Raw genomic sequence first — 24,061 nt, 5'->3', positions numbered from 1 at the left:
CTTAAAGATATGAATGTCCTATGAATTCATCACCTTTCTTAAATGAAAATTGTTTTCTGAAAAAGAAAAAGAAGTACATGAATTTTGAATTTTAAAATAGTTTAATTATTTTGATGTGGTGGTAATACTTTTTGTTTTCTGAATGAATGCTTGAACAGTGCATATGTCTTTTGAATTTGTTGTTTATGAATGTTAAAATTGTTGGGTCTTGAAAGAATGATGAAAAAGGAGAAATGTTATTTGATAATCTGAAAAATCATAAAAATGATTCTTGAAGCAAGAAAAAGCAGTGAAGAACAAAGCTTGCAGAAAAAAAAATGAAAAAAAAAAGAGCAAGAAAAAGAAAAAGCAAGCAGAAAAAGCTAAAAGCTCTTTAAACCAAAAGGCAAGAGCAAAAAGCCAATAGCCCTTAAAACCAAAAGGCAAGGGTAATAAAAAGGATCCAAGGTTTTGAGCATCAGTGGATAGGAGGGCCTAAAGGAATAAAATCATGGCCTAAGCAGCTAAACCAAGCTGTCCCTAACCATGTGCTTGTGGCGTGAAGGTGTCAAGTGAAAACTTGAGACTGAGAGGTTAAAGTCGAGGTCCAAAGCAAAAAATAGAGTGTGCTTAAGAACCCTGGACACCTCTAATTGGGGACTTTAGCAAAGCTGAGTCACAATCTGAAAAGGTTCACCCAGTTATGTGTCTGTGGCATGTATGTATCCGGTGGTAATACTGGAAAACAGAGTGCTTAGGGCCACGACCAAGACTCATAAAGCAGCTGTGTTCAAGAATCAACATATTGAACTAGGAGAATCAATAACACTATCTGACTTCTGAGTTCCTATAGATACCAATCATTCTGAACTTCAAAGGATAAAGTGAGATGCCAAAACTGTTCAGAAGCAAAAAGCTAATAGCCCCACTCATCTAACTAAGACTGATCTTCATAGATATTTTTGGAATTCATTGTATATTCTCTTCTTTTTATCCTACTTTGTTTTTAGTTGCTTGGGGACAAGCAACAATTTAAGTTTGGTGTTGTGATGAGCGGATAATTTATACGCTTTTTGGCATTGTTTTTAGGTAGTTTTTAATATGTTTTAGTCACTTTTTATTATATTTTTATTAGTTTTTAAATAAAAATCACATTTCTGGACTTTACTACGAGTTTGTGTATTTTTCTGTAATTTCAGGTATTTTCTGGCTGAAATTGAGGGAGCTGAGCAAAAATCTGATTCAGGCTGAAAAAGGACTCCTGATGTTGTTGGATTCTGACCTCCTTGCACTCAAAATGGATTTTCTGGAGCTACAGAAGTCCAAATGGCGCGCTCTCAATTGCGTTGGAAAGTAGACATCCAGAGCTTTCCAGCAATATATAATAGTCCATACTTTGTTTAAGGATAAATGACGTAAACTGGTGTTCAACGCCAGCTCTATGCTGCATTCTGGCGTTAAACGCCAGAAACATGTTACAAGTTGGAGTTAAACGCCCAAAACAGGTTACAACCTGGCGTTTAACTCCAGAAATAGCCTAGGCATGTGTAAAGCTCAAGTCTCAGCCCCAGCACACACCAAGTGGGCCCCAGAAGTGAATTTCTGCATTATCTATCATAGCTTATTCATTTTCTATAAACCTAGGTTACTAGTTTAGTATTTAAACAAATTTTAGAGATTTATTTTGTACCTCATGACATTTCAGATTTGAACTTTGTACTCTTTGACGGCATGAGCCTCTAAACTCCATTGTTGGGGGTAAGGAGCTCTGCTGTGTCCCGATGAATTAATGCAATTATTTCTGTTTTCTATTCAAACACGCTTGTTTCTATCTAAGATGTTCATTCGCACTTCAATATGATGGATGTGATGATCCGTGACACTTATCACCATTCTCAACCTATGAACGCGTGCCTGACAACCACCTCCGTTCTACCTTCGATTGATTGAGTATCTCTTGGATTCATTAATCAGAATCTTCGTGGTATAAGCTAGAATCCATTGGCAGCATTCTTGAGAATCTGAAAAGTCTAAACCTTGTCTGTGGTATTCTGAGTAGGATTCAGGGATTGAATGACTGTGATGAGCTTCAAACTCACAAAGGTTGGGCGTAGTGACAGACGCAAAAGGACCAACGGATCCTATTCCAGCATGAGTGAGAACCGACAGATGATTAGCCGGGCGGTGACAGCGCACCTGGACCATTTTCACTGAGAGGACGAATGGTAGCCATTGACAATGGTGATCCACCAACATACAGCTTGCCATAGGAGGAACTTTGCGTGCGTGAAGAAGAAGACAGGGGAAAAGCAGAGATTCAGAAGACAAAGCATCTCCAAACTCCAACATATTCTCCATTACTGCAGAACAAGTATTTATTTCATGCTCTTTTAATTTTCGCAATTCAACTTGATAAATATAATTGATATCCTGACTAAGAGTTACAAGATAACCATAGATTGCTTCAAGCTAACAATCTCCGTGGGATTCGACCTTACTCAGGTAAGGTATTACTTGGACGACCCAGTGCACTTGCTGGTTAGTGGTACGAGTTGTGAAAAGTGTGATTCACATTTCGTGCACCACACACCCTGCAAATATTTTGACCTTTGCGGACGCACACACCTGTGCGCACACAGGCAGGGAAGTGCGTTCTGTTCGCAGCGCCCGCACGGCTTGTGCGCGCGCATATCCAAGGAAAAATTTCAACCTATGCGGACGCACCCGTCGGGAAGGTCAGTCTGTTGGGGCACTGGCACAGGTTGTGCGAGTGCACAGATCCTTGTAAAAATTTACACCTGTGCGTACGCACGCATTTCAGAACTCTCAGGAGTGTGCGCACGCACAGACACTTGTGCGGCCGCACACGTCCTGTTTCTCAAAATTTTATTTGTTTTCAACTATTCTACCTTCCCAACAAGGTTGTAAGCTTCTAAAACACCATTTTAAGACTTTTGGGCCTAGTTTTGAGTATTAGAACATGGGATGTAACTTAAGGTTTTTCCAGAATACGGTTTTATGATAAATTAGAAAATGGAGGCCTAGGTTTCTGGCGTACTGAGAATGAATTGACATTGGGTGGAGGATGAGTGATATATGAGATAAGGAATGATGAACTTTTGACATTGAAAACTGAGTTATGAATGGACAGTGGTTGAGATGAGTTGAGGACTCGGATTGAGACGATGGATCCATGTATACTGAAAATGTTTTCTGGAAACCACTGAAATATTGTTTTTACTGAGAATATGAGACGTTATGCGCCCAGCAAGGACGGGGTTGGATCCCGCCTGTCGAGGTAGCGGCGGCAGCGTAAGGGCAGTGGTTTGTCCCGCTTGCGTTGAGATGTGAAGTCTGTGGCAAGAGTATCCCGCTCGCATCGCTTCGAACCAGAGGCGAGCAGATGCCGGTACCTGGACAGTGATCCGGGCACTATATCTCGGGGGTTTCCATATTAGAAATCCGAAGGGCGACGTCTCCATGGAGATGTGTCGAGTTGGCAGTTGAACCGACAATGTGATATCATAGCCAGTAGGGCAGGCATTCATCATATGCATTCCTATCTGTTTGTTTGCTTCGCCGACTTGAAATTGTATGCCTAATTGAATAACATGCCTATTTGCCTACTTGATCTACTTGCCTTGTATGCTTTTACTTGTGGATTACTTGCATTGTTATTTAATTGTGCTTTCTACTAGGATTGAGGAAGTTCGGAAGGCGGTGGCGATGGGATCACATGGAGGATAGGCTGGTGAAGGCTGTGGGACAGCGGTGTATGGTTAGAGTAGAAATCCCTTAAGATAGATCACCCGGTTTACTTATGATAAAGTTTATATTATGCTTATTTGTTTTAGAATGCTTTAAGCTTAAATCTTGTGATGGATATGGAGCTTAGGATTGCCTTTGGCATCCCGGGGTCTTATATCCTACATCACTGGGCACTGTTACCATACTGAGAACCTTCGGTTCTCATACCATATCTTTGTTGTGTTTTTCAGATGCAGGTCGCAACCCACCTCGGTGAGTTGCTTTGGATGGTGACAGGAGCGGAGGATCTTGGTTTCTTTTGGAGTCTTTTTGGTTTATTTTGTTTATATGTCTCTCACTTTTGTATTTTGTTTAGCCTAGAGGCTTGTATTATGAGAGAAAAACTTGTATAAGCTATTTTTAAATTGTTAAGTTTCTATTTGGTCTGTATATGGCTAGCCGGCTTAAACTCCGCAAGTCGAGGCTAGTTTCTTATGATATTATACTATGATACTATTACCTTGTTTATATCTCTTCTGTTTCTTATACCTTAAGATAGTACGTTTTGCGCTTTTCAAATCCTAGTCTTTGAACTATATCTTTCATCGGGCTTTTAGATTATATTATTTCTTCTATATATATTGTACGTATGAGCTTAGAACTGTCTTAACATTTGATTAACCTTTGCTTTACGACACGAGGTAAGGCTTAGACTAATTAGGGTGTTACATTTTGGTATCAGAGCGGTTCGTCCTTGTGAGCCTGAGGGATGGACCGATTGTGCTTCATTGCATACTCTGGGTCATTTTTTTCCTGCTATTTAGGTTATCTACTTGATAATTCATAGCATGCTTGTTTGTGAGTGCCTGTTTGGGATAATTGAAGCACTAAACTTTTGATATTAAGACTGATCACCTTGATATCGATTGTTTGGTGTTGACACAGGAACCCTAATGGCTACTCGCGGACAAGGTCGGTCACGTATATGGAGAGATTATGAGGGTAACCCGTCGACGGATGATAACGCTAAACTTATGGTGGCAATGACTAATTTAGCTAACAGGATTTAAGCGGGCACTGTTATGGCTACTCATGCTTTGCGGCAAACAAGGCAATCAGCCGGAAGCGAAAATGAAGAAGGTGCTGAGGACAACTTAGTTGGTATTCCGAGAACTCTAGCTGCTTTTCTGAAAACTGACCCGCCGGTTTTCAATGGATCGATAAATCCTGCTAAAGTAATGCGGCTTATCAACTAGTGGGAGAAGCTCAACAATGGTGGCAAGGAGAGCGCCGACTGCTACACCTACAAAAGGTGGACATTACATGGACATTATTCCAGGAAGCTTTCTATAAAAAGTATTGGCATGAATCATTAAGGGAGACCAGAGAGTTGGAGCTCTTACTATTGAAGCAAGGGTCCATGACTATAGCTGAATACACCAGGCGAGAGGATCAGGTAAGCAAGCGTGGGCTCAACAAGAGGAGTTAAGGTGCTCGAGATGTGGAAGATACCATCTGGAAAAGTCATGCATGGCTGGGTTAAGTGGATGCTACAGTTGCGAATTGTCAGGGCATATCTCTAGATGCTGTCCTTACAAAAAGGACCAAGGTGCAGATCGGTCCTAGTAACGGAGTTAAGGATCTCCAACTCGAGGTAACAATGAAATTGATAACCTAGTTTTAATCACGTTGTGGGGGACTGTAACTTGACTCTTCTTATTAGCTTATGATGGAGACAAAGATTTAGAACTAGGAAGATTAGATTAAACGTCAAGCTTGGGACCGGAGTTTAGCTTAGTTTCATTTTATGGGATGTTGCCGTTAAGGCTGGCCAAACTTAGCATCGGAAGGAACGAAAGGGAGAAGATAAGTCTGGTGGGCACAACCAAGTGATTTGGGTTCTTAGTGACAACCAATTAGAGTGACACTGCAAAAGGCATGAGGAAGCATTGACACGGTAGGATTATGAAAGATGAAGTACCTTCACGACTTAAGTTAAGTTGGCGATATTAAGTAGCCGAACACTTTGTGGAAGGAGGGACATTTGTAGCTAAGGGTTATATACGCGCTTGGTGGTGAAGGCGACTTTGCGGGGAGCACCGACGATTTAACAAAGTGACTGTGAATGACCAGTATCCGTTACCGAGGATAGATAACTTAATGGATCAGTTGCGAGGAGCCGGAGTGAAGGAGGATAGTAATGGGAGACTTAATACGAGAGAGATTACCAACAAAAGCTTGTGACTCGATCTATCATTCTTTTGTAATCAGCATTGAAGAACTTTATTCCGTGACCTTTCTTGATAATTAAATTGAACGTTCCCTAAATCAAATCCCTGTTTGCACGTGTCCTTTCACACAATTCGTACTCCTTAGCATGAGCCTAAAACCATCTTTATTCACGGACTAGTAATAAAATCAGTAGGGACACATTTGATTCAATGTGCCATATTGTTTTCTTCAAAGATTCTTAATTTGGAATCCCTTTCTTGAGGTGCACTCTAATTTTCTCCTCTGGTGCATTTTTTTGTTCTCTATAACCTTGTCTAAACATAACATAATGTACCTTTTCAATTTCTTACGGATACCATTCAAAGTTGTTTGCTTTCTCTTGAGCTCGGTATCCCTTCAAATAACTTGGGCTTAATTCGACATCACATGCCATTCTTAGACGCAACCATCGATAAGTTAGTTCCGTAGGACGCAGCTTCTGAACACGAAGGATGAAACCGGCGAGCGTGCGATCTTACGAGGAGTTGTGAAGCCTTACTTTTACGAATGGAGTTACCTATGAATAAATACACAAGGATACTCCATTGGCTCCAACGCCGAATTGTAATTCCTCCAGAACTTGAAGGAAAGATTAGCTACATCACCGGTACTTGTGTTATGTGAACCTCAGGGACCAGATAGGATCTACGATAACGCCTCGTTGAAAGTCTTGGAGTGCGCATCGAAGTAGCATTAGGAGGTAATGGTTGGTGCGTCGCGGTAGTTGAGGACATACAAAGTGGAATCTCTGACTCACGATCTGGAGCATGTTGCGTTTATATTTGTGTTAAAGATGTGGAGCAAGGGGAACTACCTCCATGAAGATGGGGGGAAATTACTCAAGGACTACAATTGGGAGTTAAGCTACTACTTAGGGATAATCACGTTTGATTTTAGTTCTCACGTATAGATCATAAGATAGTTAATATGATGTTGGCACATGGTGAACCATTGAGTGCAGAGGTAAGTAGAGAAGGAGAAAAATAAGTGAGGAGGAATTTAGGCTTGAATTTTTGCTGAGTTTAACAATTGATGCTAGTTAAAATAAATAGAGATTTACCAATTGTTTAGTATGACTAAGGGAAGTTAAATTGTACATATGGACAAAATTGTAAATGAATTGAATGATTATATACGAGACAAATGGTATGGTGGTATTATGGATCTTGGAATTTTATCAAACGAATAGAGGAAAGGAAGAATAGGATATTTTAGGCGTTTGAGATGATGGAGTTAGTTAGGAGTATGATGGAGCAGATGGTATTGAAATTGTAGTTAGTATAAGAACTGTTGCTAGGCTTTGAAGGTGTTGAATGGTTGGAAACTGATGGGTATTGTAATTGGAGCTATGGAAAATTACTTACGATTGAGAATTTAGGAGATTTTGAATTAGGCATAGAGATGCTAGGGGGCCCTAAGTTAGAAATTAGTCTTAGGACGAGCGTGAACCCTATTTGGGTCAAGTTGAGGAAGTTTAGACGTATGCCTAGGTTCTGTAATCCGATGAATGATGTATGACTTGATTGAGCATTTGGATTAGTTATTCAATTAGTGGTTGAAAAATCAGAGTGGCGCAGCAGAAGCTTTCGGAATGCAATAGCTCATGATAGTTGTGAGTAGAGGTCATAGGACGAAGATTAAGCGTATCTTAGACTTGAATACTTGAAGACTTTAGTCGATTAATGTAAGTAAAAGTTTCTAAGACCTAAGTTTGATTGCAGTAGTAAGGGTGGAAGGAATTAGGATAGGTTGTGAACATGAGGGTAGATGACTAAATTTGATATTGGAAGGCACGTGAGTTCAAGTGTCGAGTTTGAAAGACAAGCATTGCGATATTTGTTCAAGATAACTTTGGGCTTAGATGGAAATAGGAGTGGATTTAGTTGAAGGATAGATTTGGAGAGCATTGAATTGAAATGCTAATGTTGTATTGAGGTTGATTGAAGAGAGTTAAGAGTAAGCAGGACAAGTAAGATACAGGCTTGAATTCAATTAGAATATGGAGTTATACATAAGAATAAAAGATGTAAATAGGAATTGGGCTAACGTGGAGGAACGAAACGATGGATGGTGAGCGGTAGGTTTAAGTCGAGGAAACGTTTAAGGATGATGATAGGGTGATCCAAATTTTGAGGGCAAAATTTTTTATTTGGTGGGGAGAATGTAAGAACCGCAACTAATCAACCAGTTAATTAAGTGATTAATTGCCCAAATTAGGCTTCGAAAAGTTAGAGAGGGAATTTGAGGATTTAAAGGTGATTTTTGGACTCAGTAGGTCTTTCTGAGTCAGAAAATGTGCTTTTTGCGAAAAACCATGAAAAACCGCGAACCGGTAGTTGAACTGGTTGAACCGGTTCAAGTCTGCCCGATACCGCATGAGAAAAAGTGAAAACCAGCGAAAACCTTAGAAAATTGTTAGAAATGAAAAACCGGGCAATAATTTTAAAGGTTTGGCCCGAAGTTGGGCCAAACGGGCTAAAAATGCTAACGGGTTGGACCAGGCCCAAGTTGGGCCCAAGCCCAACAATATATAAGTACATGAAGTGGAAAACTCAGCCACTTCTACCACACACCAGCAGCAGAAACGTGAAATTGAAGAAGAGGAGAGATGAGGGTTTTAAATACTATTCACCATCTTCTTCATTCAACCATAACCTGAGCTACAAAGCTCCGATTCACGTGCCGTAAGTTGCTACGCAAAACTCTCGTCGAGCTCTTCAATTTCATCCAAACAAAGTGGTAAGGAATTTCCAATTTCTTGCCCAATTTTTCATTCCATTACAGATTCGGTTTTTGGCTATGGTGAATGAATGGTTCTTGTGATTTTGATTAATTAGGTACATTCTAGCACTTGATTATTATTGAGTTTTGTCCCAATCATCTTTGGGTAAGGTGAGCCTACTTGATCTCTTGTAGTTTTATGTATATATGAAACCCTAGGTTGAATTATTGTAAATTATATGTGATATTAGCTTGAATATTGGAGCTTGTTGGTGATTATTGATGCTTGTGGAGTTGATTGATGGCTTGGATTGTGGTTAAAAGCGTGACTTGTGCTCAATTGGGGTATTGGTACATATTGAGAATTGGCCAAGGTATGGTTTTGGTTTCTTCTATGTAGTATATAATATTCATGGACACTTAGGCTAGTGACCCATAAGATAGAGTTGAATTTATGTGGTTGTTGATGATGTTTGGTTGATGTTCTATGTTGAATTAATATGGTTATGATTGAGAAATAATGATATTGAGATTATGATGTATGTAAATTGGGGTGAATGACTATTGTTGTTTATGGCTTAGAAGCATAAATGAGTTCGATGATAGAAAATTGATGTTGATATAATGATGAATGGTGAGTGTGTTGGTGAAAAGTTATTGATAATTGTAATATGATGATATTGATGTTGAAAATGATGAAGTATGATGAGAGATTGGTATAAATTGTGGTTTGTGGCCCAAGAGGGTAGCTTTTGGTGAAAAATGGATCTTGGAGGGGCTTTAATTGGTTTGGTAGTGTTTTGGTTGATTTGAGATAAGAAAGTTGGAAAAATTGGCAAATTGGGTTATTAGATAAAAGTTAGTTTTTGGTGAACTTTGTCCGATCATAACTTTTGCCTCGGTTTTCGAAACTGACTGAAATTTGTTTAGAATTAAAGATCTTTAAAAACCCTTTAAATCGATATGAAGTTTGTGAAAATTTAAATTTTGTAGAGGGAGTTATGATTATTCAAAGTTGGTGTTAAAAATCTGAAATTCTACAAAGTTGCAGAATTTCATGATTTCTGATATGTGCGAGCGCACACCCTCGTGCGGACGCACACCCTGCAAATATTTTGACCTGTGCGGACGCACACACCTGTGCGCACGCACAGGCAGGGAAGTGCGTTCTGTTCGCAGTGCCAGCACGGCTTGTGCGCGCGCATATCCAAGGAAAAACTTTAACTTGTGCGGACGCACAGGTCTGTGCGGATGCACACGTCGGGAAGGTCAGTCTGTTGGGGGCACTGGCACAGGTTGTGCGAGTGCACAGATCTTTGTAAAAATTTACACCTGTGCGTACGCACACATTTCAAAACTCTCAGGAGTGTGCGCACGTATAGACCCTTGTGCGGCCGCACACGTCCTGTTTCTCAAAATTTTATTTGTTTTCAACTATTCTACCTTCCCAACAAGGTTGTAAGCTTCTAAAACACCATTTTAAGACTTTTGGGCCTAGTTTTGAGTATTAGAACCTGGGATGTAACTTAAGGTTTCTAGAACACGGTTTTATGATAAATTAGAAAATGGAGGCCTAGGTTTCTGGCGTGCTGAGAATGAATTGACGTTGGGTGGAGGATGAGTGATATATGAGATAAGGAATGATGAACTTTTGACATTGGAAACTGAGTTATGAATGGACAGTGGTTGAGATGAGTTGAGGACTTGGATTGAGACGATGGATCCATGTATACTGAAAATGTTTTCTGGAAACCACTGAAATATTGTTTTTACTGAGAATATGAGACGCTATGTGCCCGGCAGGGACGGGGTTGGATCCCGCCTGTCGAGGTAGCGGCGGTGGCGTAAGGGCGATGGTTCGTCCCGCTTGCGTTGAGATGTGAGGTCTGTGGCAAGAGTATCCCGCTCGCATCGCTTCGGACCAGAGGCGAGCAAGCGCCGGTACCTGGACAATGATCCGGGCACTATATCTCGGGGATTCCCATATGAGAAATCCGAAGGGCGACGTCTCCATGGAGATGTGTCGGGTTGGCAGTTGAACCGACAATGTGATATCACAGCCAGTAGGGCAGGCATTCATCATATGCATTCCTATCTGTTTGTTTGCTTTGCCGACTTGAAATTGTATGCCTAATTGAATAACATGCCTATTTGCCTACTTGATCTACTTGCCTTGTATGCTTTTACTTGTGGATTACTTGCATTGTTATTTAATTGTGCTTTCTACTGGGATTGAGGAGGTTCGGAAGGCGGTGGTAATGGGATCGCATGGAGGATAGGCTGGTGAAGGCTGTGGGACAGCGGTGTATGGTTAGAGTAGAAATCCCTTAAGATAGATCACCCGGTTTACTTATGATAAAGTTTATGTTATGCTTATTTGTTTTAGAATGCTTTAAGCTTGAATCTTGTGATGGATATAGAGCTTAGGATTGCCTTTGGCATCCCGGGGTCTTATATCCTACATCACTGGATACTGTTACCATACTGAGAACCTCCAGTTCTCATACCATATCTTTGTTGTGTTTTTCAGATGCAGGTCGCAACCCACCTCGGTGAGTTGCTTTGGATGGTGATAGGAGCGGAGGATCTTGGTTTCTTTTGGAGTCTTTTTGGTTTATTTTGTTTATATGTCTCTCACTTTTGTATTTTGTTTAGCCTAGAGGCTTGTATTATGAGAGAAAAACTTGTATAAGCTGTTTTTAAATTGTTAAGTTTCTATATGGTCTATATATGGCTAGCCGGCTTAAACTCCGCGAGTCGAGGCTAGTTTCTTATGATATTATACTATGATACTATTACCTTGTTTATATCTCTTCTGTTTCTTATACCTTAAGATAGTGCATTTTGCGCTTTTCAAATCCTAGTCTTTGAACTATATCTTTCATCGGGTTTCTAGATTATATTATTTCTTCTATATATATTGTACGTATGAGCTTAGAACTGTCGTAACCTCTGATTAACCTTTGCTTTACGACGCGAGGTAAGACTTAGGCTAATTATGGTGTTATAGGTAGGGTTTGGACTCTACCCTAACCCTACCTGCAGATTGAAAACTTTTTTAAAATTCTACCCTACCTTACTCGCGGGTTGAGAAATTTTCAACCCTAACCCTACCCGCACCTAAAGTTCTAAACCGTACCCTACCCGCAGAAAAATAAGAGAAAATTCAAGTATATATAAAATTCAACCATTTCAAATTTCATACATATTAATAAAATAGAAAATAAAAAACTAAATTCAAATTAAAAATAAAATATACTAAAATCTTAAAGAAATCTAACATAAAATTATAAATGATATGATCATCAACTAGTTTAGCAGTTATCTCAAGTTTTTATAAGAAAAAGATTGTGGGTTCAATACTCACTTTCTTCACTATATACATTTTTACATATATATTATATAATATATCAGAGGTGCGGGTATGGTAGGCAACCTTACCCGAACGGGTTGGTCTGGGTTGGATACCCATAGATAGGATATAGATTGTTAACCCTACCCAAATCCCCCTTCCCCTTCTTCCCTCGCTCACTCAAAAAACCCAAATATATCCCCTGATCCCCTCACTCCCTCTCCTCTTCGAAGTTCCAACAGCCACCATCCCATCACCCACTAGCCACCATCCGAAACCCATCACTCACACTCATCACCAAACCCTTATCCTCGCTGTGTTGGAAAAATCTTCTCGGCCATCATTTCGACGTTCCTTCTCTGCTGGCCGTCGCACGAAGGGTTGCATCGAGCTCCTGGCATCGCCGTTGCGAAGGATTGATGGGTCCGCCGGTCGTTGTCTATCCGAGCTCACTTCCTTGTTCGAGCTCTCTCTCTGGCTCTCTCTATTTGAGCTCACTTTCCTTCTCCGACGCTATCACTTTCGATTCCGTCGTCGCCTTCACTTCCTTTTCCCCTTGCTTCCGGTACTTCAATTTATTTTTGCTTGTTTTGATTTTTTTTTTAAAATAATACTGATTATGTGATTCTGAATTATTGGGTTTACTATTTTAAGTTGTTGAGTTAGTATAATATTGATTCTTTGATTATAAGTTGCTAGGATTAATATTCTAAATTGCTGCTGCTTGTCTGAGTTAATTTTGTTAATGGTTAATTTTGTTAGTTTGTGATTTTTTGATTTAAAAGATGCAATCACAAAATGATTTTTTGAATTTAATTCGTTTCATACAATAAAAATATATGTTGTTAATGTTGGTTTTTTTAATAAAACATTATGTGTTTGTTATTTTTATGTGTTTTAATTTTGTTTAGTGATAAATTTTGATGTTTGAAGTTGTTATGAATAATTTATTACGCGAAATTGTAAAAATTTAAATTTTATTAGTTTAAAATTATTAAATTAAAATATTTAAAATTATATATTAAATTTTTTATATTTTTTAATATTTAATTAAATCAGTTAGATCTCGGTTGAACCATTAAACTAGTGAACCAGTAATTTTATTGGTTTATTGATTGGTCCGGTCTCGCAACCTTATGGAAAGAATAACAAACAAAACGGTGCGTTTCTATGTCCCAAGTGTGGTGAACGCAAAACCCTAAACCCTGCGAAGCCACGAGCCGTTGGTGGTGAGAGAGTGCGTATTCATTTCATAGAAGAAGAAGAAGAAGAAGAAGAAGAAGAAGAAGGAATGGGAATATTCGAACCTTTTAGGGCCATTGGATGCATAACAAGCGGTGTCCCTGTTTCAGTTCAGAGACTTGGCACCGAAACTTTCGTCACTGTCAGCGTTGGAAAGGCCTTTCAGATTTTCAACGTAATTTCGTTTTCTTATATTCTTTTGTTTCATTGAATTGTTTGAATATCACTTGATCAGAGTTTTAGCCCTAGCTGTATGATGCATCCTGATACTTACCTAAATAAGGTAATCATGTCTTTCTACTTATTCCGAAGATTAAATTGTAGGCTTTAATTTTCAGTTGAGAATGAATAGGGCAGTAGGCTTTACTGGGGCTGCAATTGTAGTCAAGGGCTAATTAAGGAGTTAAGGGAAAGTGACGTTTAGAGTTAAGACTTCCTTTATGATTGAGAAATATGTAATAGGTTCTCGTTGGGAGCGAGCAAGGTCCTATGCAGCTTTGGAACGTTAGCACAAAGAAAAAGATATTTGAGTTTAAGGGATGGGATTCACCGATCACCTGTTGTGTTTCCTCCCCTGCTCTAGATGTCGTTGCAGTTGGGTGTGCAGATGGAAGCATTCATGTTCATAACATTCGTTATGATGAAGAATTGGTTACATTTACACATTCTACACGAGGTTCTGTCACTGCCTTATCTTTCTGCACTGGTAAGTGTGCGATATTTTGCATAATAAATCAAATATGGAGCTGCCTCTATTCTTCAGGCTTTTAGTGCCTTTTGGTGTTTTGTATTGATTTTATTGGTGGATTATTTTATCTGGCTTAGATGGGCAACCCCTTCTAGCTTCTGGAGGTTCATCAGGTGTCATAAGCGTATGGAATCTGGAAAAGAAAAGGCTACAGTCAGTTGTAAGAGAGGCTCATGATAGCGTGATCACATCACTACATTTCTTTGCAAATGAGCCAGTGCTTATGAGTTCTTCAGCAGATAATTCTATTAAGGTGACATTTATTCTTTTTGGAAGATACATACATGTTTGCATCATGCATATATAAATTTTCGTTGAAATATCTTCCTTTATTTATTTATTTATTTTTTGCTTGCTCAGATGTGGATTTTCGATACGACCGATGGCGACCCTCGTCTTTTGCGCTTTCGAAGCGGCCATAGTGCTCCTCCCCTTTGCATAAAGTAATGATTATTTTCCAGGTGTTAGTTTATTTGGGAAATTTTTTTTATCAACTTTGTTGTGAATGTTCTCTATCATTGTTAATATTAAATATTCTGAAGCAATTTTTTGAAATATGTTGCTTCTTTATTTGTTCTCTAGTCCTTGAACGGATGTTAATCTTTTTGCACTTGGGTTAGAAAGTAATGATGGAACTTCTAGTTTTTCTTCTGATGGAAGACATCTATATATCCTTTGTCATTGTCATGTGTGTGGAACAAGATTGTTTGACCTCTACATGATGTGCAGCCAATGGATTCTTATGTGTAGTCTGCTTGCTTCCTCCTTTTCTACGTTTTAGCCATGTTAATTCTTCTTCCGTACTATCATACGATGTAATGATTTTAATTTTTGCACTTCTAATTTGGCATGTCTCATGACCTACGGCACACCTGCAAATTACATATGGCAGGTTTTATGCAAATGGAAGACATATTCTCTCTGCTGGTCAGGATCGTGCATTTCGGCTTTTCTCTGTAGTTCAGGTTGGTGCCACTATTATCTACAATCAATAGTCCAACAAAAGCTAGTCGTTCATTAATGCCTAATAAAATAACATCCCCTCAAAGTAAAAAGATAAAAAAGAAAGAAAGAAAAGGAATTTTGCATTTCGTTCCAATTTTGCTGAAGAAATGAAATTGAAACTGATGTATATTAATGCAGAATCTGAATTACAGTGGGGAATCCAGCCTTAAAGGCATGTGTATAAGTATATAAATTGAAAGTAAATAAAAGATAGCCTAGTCATATAGATCTACGACCACCAAGCTCCTTAAAATCAAAATCTCTATGGTTGATTTTGCTGGTTTACACTTGATGTATTATATTATAATCTGCTGCTATCTGTTTCAAATCCTCTTATTTCTTGTACAAACTTCAGCTGAAATTCGAGAACGTGATTGGTGCAACGTGGTTACTTGTCATATGGATACTGCTCAGACATATGTGTGGAGACTTCAAAATTTTGTTCTTGGTGAACATATATTGAATCCCTGCCCAGAAAATCCGACACCTGTAAAGGTTAGGATCTCACTTTATTCATTATCTCTAGGATTTTCTATATAGTGCATTAAGGGCACTTAGTGAGAAATTGGACAAAGAAAGCAATCAATGAAAAGTAAAATGTCTGCTTAATTGACAACTTGCGCATTATTTTTCATTTTTTCTTTGAATACTTTCCACTTTTGATTATTTAAAAAGTGTCTTTAGATCACTTCTTGGGGGGAAAAACTGTATAATTAAACCTTTTGGCTAACAATGATTCTGATTGACTACTATCATATGTCAACAGGCTTGCGCCATCAGTGCATGTGGCAATTTCGCCATCCTAGGGACAGCAGGTGGTTGGATTGAAAGGTTTAACCTACAATCTGGACTACCTCGGGGTGCTTACATTGACATGTCAGAATCACTAAGGTGTGCTCATGACAGTGAAGTGGTTGGAGTCGCATGTGACTCAACTAACACTCTCATGATAAGTGCAGGATATCAAGGAGATATAAAGGTTCATATTTCTTATCTGGAGGCAGTCTGTAATTGGCACTCGTTGAAGTTAACAAACAACACAAATCACTTAGTTTAATATTGTGACATTAGACTGGAAATCCTCATTTATAATGTCTCTGCAGGTTTGGGATTTCAAAGAACGTGAACTTAAATCCAGATGGGAGATCGGTTTTTCTGTTGTTAAGATTGTTTATCATCGTTATAATGGTAAATTGAGTTCTTACTACATTCCATATCCCCCTCGTATGTTTGTGTATTTCTAATTCCTTCGTCATTTTTTTTTTAATTTATATTTTCTATTTTTAAAGAGAAAAAAATTTATGAAGACACTGGAAGAAATTTCTGCCTTATAATTCATACTGTTGGGTCATTATGTGATTTGAAGTGTTTTAATAATTTTTGTAGGTCTCCTGGCTACGGTAGCAAATGATTTAGCAATCAGATTGTTTGATGTTGTGGCTCTTAGATTAGTTCGTAAGTTTGATGGTCACACTGATCGCATAACAGACTTGTGCTTCAGTGAGGATGGGAAGTGGCTTTTGTCATCTAGTATGGATGGAAGTCTTAGAATTTGGGATGTGATCTTAGCAAGACAGATAGATGCAATTCATGTTAATGTGCCTATTACAGCATTATCTCTTTCCCCAAACATGGATATATTAGCAACTGCTCATGTTGATCAAAATGGGGTATACCTGTGGTGAGTTTCTTAATTCATTCCTCATGGGTAATAACCACTTTGTGGAAAACTTGTTACATTTCCCATAATGTTTCACACACATAATGTTGATAATTTCCGAGATTAATAACTCTGAATGGGAAAAGTTGATGTTAGGGCTTTAGTGACATTAATTTCTGAAATAAAATTCCTGAATGGGAAGAGTTGATGTGGTTATTTAAATGATAATGATATTGAATGGAAAAAGCGTTCTACTTAATTAGAAACCATCTTTTATGGTGACACCTTTTATCAGGGTAAACCAAACAATGTTCTCTAGTACTTCAACTGTTGATTCATATGCAAGTGGGAAAGAGGTGGTGAGTGTCAAGTTGCCATCTATATCTTCCATAGAACATTCTCAAGTTGAGGAGTTGGATGAGGTGGTGGATGCTTCTCAACCTAAAGATGCCCCACATGTTCCAACTCAAGTTAATCAAATACCTGATTTGGTCACACTCTCACTGCTGCCAAAGAGCCAGTGGCAAAGCTTGATTAATTTAGACATTATAAAGGTATGCACTTACTTCTCAGCAACATCGCTTCTCATGCTATGAACATTTTTGTGAAACCTATTTTCCTTCATTTTCATTTGTATTTTGCTCAACTGACTGATATTTCTCCTGATTGTTATATAACAAACTCTTAATTCCAGATACGCAATAAACCTATTGAGCCTCCAAAGAAGCCCGAAAAAGCTCCATTTTTCTTGCCTTCAGTTCCATCCCTATCTGGAGAAATATTGTTTGAGCCTGGCAAGTTATCAGTTGAAGAGAGGGACGGAGCTGGTGATGGTAAACAAATGAAAAAGACAAGATTAGATTCGACGTCATCCCGTTTTCTGCATCTTCTTCAATCCTCAAACGTGGCAGATAACTGTAAGAACCCAACTATTTTGTTCTTATATAAATATCATATGTTTATTTCACCGGCAATTAATTCAATAGTGTTCATTCTCTTGAAAGTGCCTTGTAAGTGCATCATAACTTTCTTGATTTTCCATGTTGCAGATGGCGCATTCACTGATTACATCAAAGGATTATCTCCATCAACTCTGGATATGGAACTTCGAATGCTTCAGATAATTGACGACAACGATGATGAACAAGGTGAGAAGAGACCGGAGTTAGTATCGATTGAACAGCTTATGGATTATTTTATCCATGAGCTCTCCTGCAGAAATAATTTCGAGTTCCTACAAGCTGTCATCAGGTTATTTTTGAAGGTCAGAGACACTACCTTTTTCATTGTTGGGTGGTTTTGACTGTTCATAGGCACATGTTCAATAAATGAGAAATATTTGTTTTTTTGATCGATTGTTTACAATTTCTGTACCGCGCTTCCTGTTGCCAGATACATGGTGAGACAATTCGGCAGCATTCACACTTACAAGAAAAGGCTCGGAAGCTTCTTGATATTCAGTGCAATGTGTGGCAGAGGGTAGATAAGATGTTTCAGAGTGTAAGATGTGTGGTTGGCTTTCTTAGTAATTCCCATATTTAGTTATGACAAAGCCCTCAATTTCGAAACTTCAATTAACGGCCATGGAAACAAGATGAAAGCGAATCATTGAACTGAGTAGCGGGTAAGTTAAAAAGTATTTGTTCTACACTACATTTCTTGGAGTGAAGAAATCAGGGCAGCAAATTGGTCAAATCTGGTGGAGGTGGTTTATAACAAGGAATTATTGTTTTACTAGGCTCCACACATGAGCACTGAGAAAATTTTGAAACAAGATTTTGTATCAGTAAATTTTTGCAACTTATTGATTCCATGAGTGATTTATTCAATAGAAATTTTATAGCTTTAATGCTCAACTTTTTCTTCCCCCATACCATATTTCTTTACAGCCAAAGGGTAATATAGTTAATGGGATGTAAAGAGCACACGGAAGCAGGAATTATTAATTAAAACTCTCTACTTGTTTATTTACATGATTATTATAGTGTCCATATGGGAAATATGTTTCTATATCCTGCGCAGTTGATGGTACAATTCTTGAACACTCCTCGTATTTCCTGCAATTTAACTAGGTACAATTAGGCACTCTAACCCCATCAAGGGTCTAATTCGTGCAAATTCATGGTGTAAACAATTTTAACACACTAACCTTTTTTTCCCCTCCAAATTCCCACCTCATTTTATTTTAATGAGCAGATGAAAGTAGGTGTACACTAGTGGATGACAAATTGATTCTTATTCTTGTCTTTCTCCCACACATATCGGTAATGTTACGGACTACGGTGAATAATGAAGTTGGGTGAAGAGAGGAGATTGTTTTTTACCTCAGAAAAAAATATTAAAATAAAAACATTATGTGCAATGTGCATTCCCCTAAAAAATTTAGTTACAGTCTTCACTTTTCATTTGATTTATTCTTGATCGAAGAAATTATCTAAGTATATGGTTGGTACTTGTTACCTGTTGAGGGAACTCCCGTTTTCCATTTGTGAATTAATCAAATGCTTAGCCACACGATGCAGTGGGGATAGATCTCTCTGAGCCTAAACCATATATTTCATTCATTTTAGCATTAGTTTTCCAAATAGATAAAATAGGTTCTACACATTGAACTCAATTTGTATTTGCCATAGTATACCTGTTCAGATTCAATAAGTGCCAACATAGCCCAAGCAGTGTTCACTAGATGGGACTTGTTTCCTTCCAGATTTGTGTATACCTGTGCACATTTTTGTTCTATTTATTTGGTGACAAGAAAAAAAAAGCTATGCTTAGAGTAGTGCAACTATTCTAAAATAATGCAACCCCCTCCGGTTGAAAATAATTGTCGTTTTCACCTTTTGGGTTTACTGAAAAATTAATGTATCTAGACAAAGGATAGCTATCGGTTCTTCATTGAGTTATATGAACTTTTTTTATTCCCCTCATATATTGAACTGACTTGAGCAATTCTCATACTACATTCAATGGTGGAAGGAGATAATCAACTTGATATACAAGGAAAAATGAGTACACAAGGGGGAACAAATATAGTTTCTTATTAAAGCACTAAGTCATTAGGTGTAAGGTTGATAACACCTTTTGTTGGCATGAGAGATAGCTCTCTCCCCAGCCACCAGAAGTTAGCTGTTTGGAAAGCAAAAAATCACATGCTCTTCTAATGCTGTGGCTATCTTGGTAGGTCTTGCCTGCATCTATCAGTCCCTTAATTCCAAACCATGTGCCATAGGTAAAGCAAATTCCCCATGATCGACAACTCCCAAAAACCTAACCCAAAGAACCGACGTCCCCACGTCATCTCCGGCATAGCCATCAACAACCCTAGGGATGCACACCTCTCCACTCTTCACTACTCAGGACGGTCATTGTGATGATATCGTCTACGCCTTTTATCTTCATTCTGAAAAATCCTCCTATTTCGCTTCATCCAAATGTGCCAAATGATCGCGCAGAAGCATCTCGGACGCTGCTTTCGATCTTCCTTTCTTCGCGGCTCATCTGTCCAACTCAGGAAATGGTCCTTCAGTAACTCCGGGAAAATCCAGGCCCGGCCAAGCACAGATATCCATGCACTCCACACCAGGACAAACCAAGCAAACAACTCCACTCTTGGTGGAACCAAGCATTTCCAGATGGTCTTCGTGAAGCTGTAGCTGGTTACATCCTCTGATAGCATTCCTTCTTGTAGCACCTCACAGGTCTCAAAACCTCATGTAGCTGACTCAGGAGTTCTAACTCCCACTGAAAGAGTTCACGCCTCCATTGGAAGTTCCACATCCACTCTATCCCATCCCAAAACCCACAATCCCCAATAGCCAAACTACATTGGTTTGAAACAGAGAAGAACCTGGGAAATCGATCTTTCAAAGAACCACAATGCAACCAAACATCCTCCCAAAACCGAGTCATTCGGCCGTCACCGATCTCTATGGCCAAACTTGTAATCATCCTATCCCTCAGATGCTGCTCCTTGAATTCTATATGGCAAATATCCTTCCATGGGCCTCCTCTAATAGGCAGCACTTGAGTGGATAGTAACTCATTCGGCCTCAAATTATTACATGAGTAGACCACCTTCTTCCACAATGGGCAATCTTCCTTCACAAAACGCCACCACCACTTGAACAACAGTGAGGCGTTCCGAATCATAGCATCTCCAACTCCCAGCCCACCGAATTTCTTAGGGGCCTGCACCAACTCCCATTTCACCAATGCCATGCCCTGCCTCCCGTCCTCCTTACTCCACAAAAATATTCTCTGCAAGGAAATCAACTTCTCAGCAACTGCCTTTGGCATCTTGTATAAGCTCAGATAATACACTGACAAACTATTCATGACAGATTTTATAAGCACCAGCTTTCCCGCTTTGTTTAGCACCTTAGCTTTCCAGAGGTTTAGTTTCTCCTCCACCTTATCAATGATAGGCTTCCGGGTCTTAATCAACCTCGGATTAGCTCCTAAAGGGACTCTAAGGTATTTTACAGGGAGGGTATCTTCCTTGCAACCCCACAACCTACACATACGCTGTACCCACTGCTCTTCACAATTGAGTGGAATCAAACTGGACTTGTCGAAGTTGATACTGAGCCCTGACATTAACTCAAACCAACGCAGCAGCCGCTTGTAATTCTGCATAGTCTCATCATCTGGTGGACAAAACAGAATGGTGTCATCAGCAAACTGAAGGTGTGATAGCTCCACCCTGTCTCGACCAACCACCAAAGGAGAAATGCGGCCATTCCTAACTGCCTCACCAACCATTCTATGCAGAACATCCACAACCAGCACAAACAAGAACGGAAAGAGCGGGTCACCTTGTCTCAAGCCCCTTTCCATTTTAAACGATTTAGATGACGATCCATTAATTCCATAAAGTAGTGAAGTACTTATGTTTCTTTTTGTATTTGATAAATAAATAAAATCTAAAAAAAATGTTTAAATAACATTGAGTAAAGTGACAAATAAATTCCTGAGTATTTACACTTCGGATAGATTAGTTCTTAAAGAAAAAAAAAGTACTAATAAAGTCTTTCATAACAGCAGAGACGTGTACACACTATTTTTAAATTAGCCTTTATGATTAGGGTAGAAGGTCTTGATTTAAACCAATTTGTTCAACTTTGTTATCCTAAAAGACTTTATTAGTATTTTTTTTAGAGACTAATCTATCTAAAATATAAATATTCAAGGATTTATTTGTCACTTTACTCAATGACATCTTTCAATTAGTTTGCATTAGTTGTTACGAACAAAATGAAGTGAGTTTTGTTGGCTAATAAGAAAATTTAAAAAAAAAAATTGCAAACCATGAACCATCCGATAACTGTATGCTGTCAATATAATTTGCTGCTTTGGTAATGCAAGTTTCTATTTCCATCTTCCTGTGTTTTGGATATTCTTGTCTGAATAAAGCAAGAGCTTGAATTGCTGCTGATGTGCAATCCACGTATCCATAAAAATGATGACATTTAAAAGGAAGAACTCACTCATCATAAATCTAAAGAACAAGTAATCATGTAATTAATGTAATACATAGTTACATAATGATAGTCAATCATGATGTCTGCAAAATGTTTCAACTGGATTCAATTCCTGTGACAGAAGCAACCAAAGGAGTTTAAAAAAAGATGTTTCCTAATCCTTTTTCAAGAGAGTAGAAGTTACCTCTAGCTATTTATATGATCTTGTGAGCTCATAGGATGCGAACCCGCCATTAATATTCTGTAATAAAATTGAAGAGTAAATTGATTGAGTCATGATCATGGCGCCATGATATTCAAAATGCAGTCACATGAAACACAATAGTTCCGGTAAGGGAATGGGTATGCACTACGTCACATGTAAAATATGTTATGTGAAGAGTACATCCATAACGTTCTGGTACGTAGTTGAATTGTAAATTATTAGAGTAGATTAGTGCGTGAGATGTTATTTGATTGGTGAATTTATACAACTGTAGTCAAACAATTCTAAATTTGAATACATTTCTTTTATATATAGAGCAAATATTCTTTTCGTTCTTTCTTATTTATGGTTATCATTTTTTTTGTACAAATAAATACTGATTAAATAATGTATCAGAAAGTGATAAATTTAAAAATTTGTAGTCAATAAAATTACCAATATTCAAGGACATAGATTATTTATTCATTTATTTTAAAAATTTAATGCTTATTCTGTTTTCTTCTCCAGATTACTAAGTCACTAATATTAACACTACTAGCATATAATTTCTTGGATTTATCTTTTTTTTTTTGTTTGTCATTTTGGACCATGGTTTCTTTTTTTCTCTTCAGTTTTTGGAACTAAGGTTACATTTGATAAGGAGACAGAAACTGAGAGACTGAGACGGAAAGACAGAAATTGAATGACTTGAGAGACAGATAGAATTAAATCTCTGTATTGTATTTGGTGTAAAATGTAATATTTAATTTAAACTTAATATGAAGATTAGAAAGTAGATTTGGAATTTGAAAAGTTAAACGAAGATATTTTTCAAAAAAATGTTATTAAAATTTCAGTCTACGTCTCCAAAATTTTAATTTCTTCTGTACCTCTAAAAAGTAGAGACACAGAAAATTAAAATTTTAGAGATAAAAACTGAAATTTTAATTTCAAATCTCTCACCAATAAACATAATACTAAATCTCAGTCTTTCGATCTCAGTTTCAGTCCGTCTAACCAAACGCTGCCTAAGAATTTTCAAGGCATATATGCATTATAATTAGTGTGGTACCTGCATGGATAAAATGAGATTAGCAGCATCAAACAATCTCTATGTTTCTATTGCTTCTCCTACAGTCTCATATGGCAACTTTGATAACATAATGGAATGTAGACAGGTCAAACATCATAATTAGTGCCCATGTAACTTGCTTGATTTAAAAATCTTTTCAAATTTATTAACTTAGCTTACAATTTGTTTAAATGTTCAACTGTTATCTAATTTATTTTGATTGGTATATCAATAAAACATCATTTTTTTATTCTATATTATTACACATTTTTTTTCATTTGTAAAAGTATATACTAAAGTTTCATTAAATTAAATTTAACATATATGATTAGGAGGTGACAAAACGGAATAAATCTGTCTAGTGTTAGTGTTATAATAATTTAGTGTTAGTGCTATAATAATTTAGAATATTTGCTAGCTTTTGTTTAGTGTTAGTGCTATAATAATTTAATTACGCCTTGTTACTAAATTAATTAAAAGAGATTAACTTAGGATTTGTAAATAATGTGATTAGTTATTTTAATTGTATGGGAATATAAATTAAAATGGTTAGTTTAATTTATTAATTAACCATATTTGCATGTAATAAAATAGCTAGCA

At 37.8% G+C, this 24,061-nt stretch overlaps 2 protein-coding genes across 2 annotated transcripts; one reads left to right on the top strand and one right to left on the bottom strand.

Annotated features, from left to right (window-relative positions):
- LOC107646469 (WD repeat-containing protein 36) lies at positions 13,362–18,702 on the top strand. Its single transcript, XM_021108077.1, has 15 exons — positions 13,362–13,487; positions 13,533–13,595; positions 13,775–14,018; positions 14,138–14,313; positions 14,421–14,503; positions 14,953–15,054; positions 15,110–15,152; positions 15,285–15,560; positions 15,832–16,044; positions 16,169–16,253; positions 16,452–16,746; positions 17,021–17,279; positions 17,420–17,642; positions 17,775–17,989; positions 18,118–18,702. The coding sequence occupies exons 1-15, from the start codon at positions 13,362–13,364 to the stop codon at positions 18,265–18,267; spliced, it is 2,553 nt and encodes an 850-aa protein (XP_020963736.1). The 3' UTR covers positions 18,268–18,702.
- On the bottom strand, positions 20,220–21,561 carry LOC107646461. Its single transcript, XM_016350647.1, has 2 exons — positions 20,529–21,561; positions 20,220–20,416 (listed from the first exon to the last, which is right to left on the bottom strand). Exons 1-2 carry the CDS (start codon positions 21,559–21,561, stop codon positions 20,220–20,222), a joined length of 1,230 nt encoding a protein of 409 aa, XP_016206133.1.

Source organism: Arachis ipaensis, chromosome B01 (assembly GCF_000816755.2).
Source record: "Arachis ipaensis cultivar K30076 chromosome B01, Araip1.1, whole genome shotgun sequence".
NCBI classification, from domain to species: Eukaryota; Viridiplantae; Streptophyta; class Magnoliopsida; order Fabales; family Fabaceae; genus Arachis; species Arachis ipaensis.
This window is presented reverse-complemented; position numbering and strand designations above follow the sequence as displayed.

Bases quoted from the DNA above. Each gene is read 5' to 3' on its own strand.
- LOC107646461 (XM_016350647.1), bottom strand. From the start codon at position 21,561: ATGGAAAGGGGCTTGAGACAAGGTGACCCGCTCTTTCCGTTCTTGTTT. The intron at 20,417-20,528 runs GTGGGTTTTGGG...GAGACCTGTGAG, and splicing joins TAGTTTGGCTATTGGGGATT to GTGCTACAAGAAGGAATGCT.
- LOC107646469 (XM_021108077.1), top strand. From the start codon at position 13,362: ATGGGAATATTCGAACCTTTTAGGGCCATTGGATGCATAACAAGCGGT. The intron at 15,153-15,284 runs GTTCCAATTTTG...AAGATAGCCTAG, and splicing joins GAAAAGGAATTTTGCATTTC to TCATATAGATCTACGACCAC. The intron at 17,280-17,419 runs GTATGCACTTAC...TCTTAATTCCAG, and splicing joins TTAATTTAGACATTATAAAG to ATACGCAATAAACCTATTGA.